Source organism: Austrofundulus limnaeus, unplaced genomic scaffold (genome assembly GCF_001266775.1).
Source record: "Austrofundulus limnaeus strain Quisiro unplaced genomic scaffold, Austrofundulus_limnaeus-1.0 Scaffold0, whole genome shotgun sequence".
NCBI classification, from domain to species: Eukaryota; Metazoa; Chordata; class Actinopteri; order Cyprinodontiformes; family Rivulidae; genus Austrofundulus; species Austrofundulus limnaeus.
In genome coordinates, this window is record NW_013952402.1 from 10822344 (window position 1) to 10827116 (window position 4773).

The following is a 4773-nucleotide window of genomic DNA, read 5'->3' on the forward strand; positions in this document are numbered from 1 at the left end:
GCTAGCCTTTTGCAAGCTTGAGTTCCTGAAAAACAATTCAGTAAATAACTAAAACGTAYCTTTGAGGCAATAAATACCACATGGATAGTTCCATCGCATCAAATTCTAAGCAATAATCCTCTAAGAACACCCAGCTTATGCTGCGTTTCATTCATTCATATCAGGGTTAGCTGTCTAAAGTCAGTTTGTGGACATTTTGTCTTCCCTGACTGTCACTGTACCATCTGTGGTTAAATGCATCTCTAAACATTGCGCAAATGTCACTAAATGACCTAAATACACGACTAAAATACGCTTTCTGCCCTGTACAGCAGTTATTGGTTAGGTAACGATTAAAGAGATTGACACTAACAACTAGCATGCTAACCTTTGCTAGCAGGCTGATTTTTGTGACCATTACCATTTTCTTTTACTAAACATAAGACGATTTTTCAGGTAAAGTACTTTTATATTTGCCTGTAACAGAAACCCACATCTCTGATAGGTGACATCTCTGCGGTACTAACTAAACARCAGTTCGTTCTTCTAAACCAGGCTGTACAGTTTGTTAGCAATAACGCGATGAGTTCACGTTCAAATACACTTAGCAAGATTTGACACATTTCGAGTCCACTTCTTCCTCACAGAAAGCACACCATACAAGAGCTAACAAATCAAAGTCAAAGTCAGTGCAAGTATATTAGCTAAATAAAATAGCCTTACTGCATTTCGTCTATATTATCTAAGATGATATTTTATCGTTTCCGACTGAACTCTCGTCTTGAACGCAACACGACAACCTTAGCCGTAGCAACATGCTAACACCACCGGAACATACTTAGCCTGGGTTGAGAGATGTAATTCCTGGTGACAGCCTGGGTGTGTGTTCTCGCAGCAGCTGCCAAGCCGTTGACATCCATAGCTCTGTTTGCTACCAGTGTTGCCATTATCGTGCAGAAAATCCGACAAAGGCGACGCCGCTCGATGTGCTTTGCTAGGTGCTACGGAATTACATCAATGACAGCAGAGCGCTGGTCACATGACGAACCGGATGTGAGGAACAGACGGAGGACGAGGTCGCGCGTACAGTGCTCGCGCACGAGCAAATGGAGAAAATGGAATTTAGGCACGAATTCAAGTTTTAATTATATTCAAACTAAAGACAGTCTTTATAATCATATCAGACCACGTTTTTTTTATTATTATTCTGGCGTGGATATATATATTTTTTCCCAGTGTTTCTTGAATGCGTTACAGAAATGTTCTTTTTCGCCCACATCCAGTTTGTACATGAAATCACTCAGCTTAAAAAAATACAATGAATACCTTTCAAAAACAAMAAGATCTGCAAACAAGAAGCATATGAAGAAAATAATATCTCAGTGATTTTAAAACAGAAAGAAGTAAACAATAAATTACATGTTATTCTTCCACAGGTACAAAATTGTTCAGATACACAAAGGAAATATATGTTTAAATATTCTCAAAACATGGTAAATTAAGGTTTGACCACAATGGCAGTTACTGCTTCCTTTTTCAATAGAAAATAAACTAAAACGCTAACTAGAAAAATAACGAGTGATAAGCATTCCTACAGGGAATGCTTGACCTCCAATATTTAGGACATGGGCTGCATGTGCCATCATGACCTATTTGTTTTTAGAGTATTTAAAGTCTCACTTTAAATAAAGAACAGCTGTATTTAATTTATTTGCACTCCTTTAGTTTGTCTCTCGTGTCTTTTTGCTTCCATGCACACACACATCCGCACACTCATGTTCAATAATACAACGTCCTGCTGAGTGTGCCGTGAAGTGACAGGTAAAATGCCATGATTGCACACATTTTCCTCTTAAAAACTCATGCTTTGCTGTTTTCTCGTCGTTGAAGCCCCGATCCATTCTCATTTGACGCAGCATGTCCTGCACAATAGCTGGTAAGCGACTGTTTGAAAATGATTTTGAACCATGCCCTCTGCACAAGCAACACAGTAGCAGCCGCAAATTACATGCAGTTCTCTGACAGCACAAAAAAAGCACTACAGACTGAAGTGGTAAGTAGTGCCATGGTGAAGCTGACGGCAGCCCCTAGAGAGCTCATCCAAATGTTTCAGGCCACATGGAAAAAATAGCAAATTAATGCAAGTGAAGGGCTTCTGCCTACAGGATCAATGCCCTCGTTTTAGGAATACCAATTTTCTCCCTGAGTCTTTTATGATGAAATCAGAGGGTTATAGATTGCCACAAACTGCTCAAATGTATCCATCTAAAAAAGGTGTCATAATATTTGTGCAGTTGTGAAGCACGTCTGCTGCTGCAGAGTTCTGATGCATTAACTGAATGTTAATTTCTGTGCAAAAATAATTAAATTGAAGCAACAGGAAAACTGACAGAATTATTATTTAATGTAAAAGGTGTTGTACCCTCTTTGAGATGTTTGCTTTTTTAAGACAAATACATTGTTTGAAGTATTTTGCTCTTTTTTAGGCAGTCTTGACCACAGCCAATTAAAACATGGCTTGATTAAAACAAATCTGGAAAAGCTCTTTCAGTGTGAAGATAGTTACATCGCTGTTATGATAGTTGCCAAATAAGACCCCCCCCCCCCCCCCCCATTTTCCAGGTCTTCTTTATGTTCTGCCTCGACTCCCAAAGACCACTTCAGGATGCAGGTCTGTACTAGAAGATTAGCACACTGCTAGCATAACTCCCATGTGCTCCACTCAGGTCTACGATCTGCTGCCACTGATTGTTTAGCTACAGCAACCTGCTATGGAGGTTACAACCAGAATCATTGTGGACCTCACACACTCTTTATCTCATATATATGGGGCACCCATTGCATGCCACTGAGAGCCTGTTAAGACCCTTCAAAAACCAGTCATGTACTGGTAGATTTTTTTAATTATTATTATTTTGCTGTGGGGTTGTCAACATGTGGCTCCCATAACTTCAAATGATATTTAAGAAATGTATTTTATTTTAAAATTCTAAATGTTTTACTTTTTTAGTTTGGTCCTGTCTTATTCAACAAAAAGTTAATAAATTTTGTTCACACAACTTCTTCATAATTGTCAACTTTGGGGCAAATTAGTTTCACTAATACCTAATTTACCTAATTTCCCTCTGGGGTCAATAAAGTATTTTTGAATTGAATTTTGAATTGAATAAAAAACATGCACAAATTTTGTTTTGTTACCTTTTGTTACATTTTTAGGACTTTTTCTGTTACAATCACCTACTGGTGGTCCTTATGGCCGAACCTGGGTTGTGTGTAGGCTAGTCACTAACTCAAAATATCAAGTAAATAAGCAAATTTTCAATTACATTTACTTAACTTTGTGCTTTAGCAACAATTCAGCTAATTTTTGAAAATCATGGCCTATTTTTGTGTGCAAACTATTCTAGGTCACCCACATAATTTTGTTGCCACTTTCATTCACATTGTACTCATCTCAGATTTATCCTCACATCTCATATTGTTTCCACCACATGATTTTTAGCTCCTCCAGACAGGCAGTGAGTGCARAGAGTGATGATGGGGTGAAGTAGAGGAAGAACCAGATGGGTAACCATTTTTATTTCTATTTTTTATGTAAAGTTGAGTGTTATCATCATAGCAGTGGAAGGATATTTGATGGCAGCTAATGACTTGACCAAGATGCATGTATTGTGTGACCCTGGATTTACACTACATGCTTCTCTGCTCCGCTGCACTGCGGTGCGCAGTTCGCAGCTGTTCGTTTGTGCCCCAATTTATACAGCCTCCGCTCCGGTCCGACAGACGGAGGAGGGAGGGTGTGCAGGAAGGAGATCACGCGATAAATCAAGTGATAAATGTGGAAGTCAGAGCAAAAAAAAATTAATTCTGTGAAAGATGAACTCCAAACACAGCTGAAAACATTGATATAAAAGCTTTTGATATCTATGGTTGAAACTGTATCGCTGTCAAAAAGAAAAAAATAAGTAGGTCCTCTGTATTGCTGTCGTCTTTATGAAACTTCTGATTTCAAAATAAAATCCACGTGTATYGTGTGTACACATATGCTTCATCTACTGTACATGTTGCCATCTGCTTCCCAAACAGAATGCATTCTGACACCATTTCTACATAAATGGTGTCAGAATTTATGTAGAAATATATCAATATATTCATTAATATAGCTGCAATTTTGACAAAAGTATGGTGTCTTATTTTGTAAATATGGATGATGTGCTCGTTCCTCTTCCTTTTGGTGCGATGTAATCTTTAAAAATTGACTCGGGCGCAGCTCCGGCGTCCGGCAGAAATAGGATAGGATCGTATCAGATCTAATTTTGCCAGATCGCTGGTCGCTCACCGCCGCCATATGGAGCCAGTGTAAACACTCTCATTGGTTATAATGGGTGCGTATTTGCTGCAGAGGAGCGGAGCGGAGCTGGAATGCATGTAGTATAAATTAGGGGTGAGGAAAGTAGGGCCAAGGACTAACCCTTGAGGGATACCACAAGTGTCCACAGTATGATTCTTTGACTTTGGCTCCTTTGATGCCAACATGTTCAGTCATGTTTGAAAGTTGGGACCAGAACCAGTCAATAGTACTATCATGAAGCCTGATAGAGTGAGAGAGACAGTCAGACAGGTCACTGATCCAGAACAAAGCTGTTTCAGTGGAGTGAGAACAGTGGAACCCAGACTGAAACTTTGCAAACCAAATAATAATAATAATAATAATAGTTGAAGAAGAAGAAGAAGAAGAAGAAGAAGAAGAAGAAGAAGAAGAAGAAGAAGAAGAAGAAGAAGATCCTTTAAACA

At 38.8% G+C, this 4773-nt stretch overlaps 1 protein-coding gene across 1 annotated transcript in view; it reads right to left on the reverse strand.

Annotated features, from left to right (window-relative positions):
* atp6v1ba (ATPase, H+ transporting, lysosomal, V1 subunit B, member a) overlaps window positions 1-1004 on the reverse strand; it is a 26278-nt gene extending 25274 nt beyond the window's left edge. Inside the window, exon 1 of the mRNA XM_014002860.1 lies at window positions 818-1004. Coding sequence (XP_013858314.1) covers window positions 818-926 — 109 coding nt within the window. The 5' untranslated portion in view covers window positions 927-1004. The remainder of the gene's footprint in view (window positions 1-817) is intronic.
* Between the last annotated feature and the right edge of the window lie 3769 nt (window positions 1005-4773).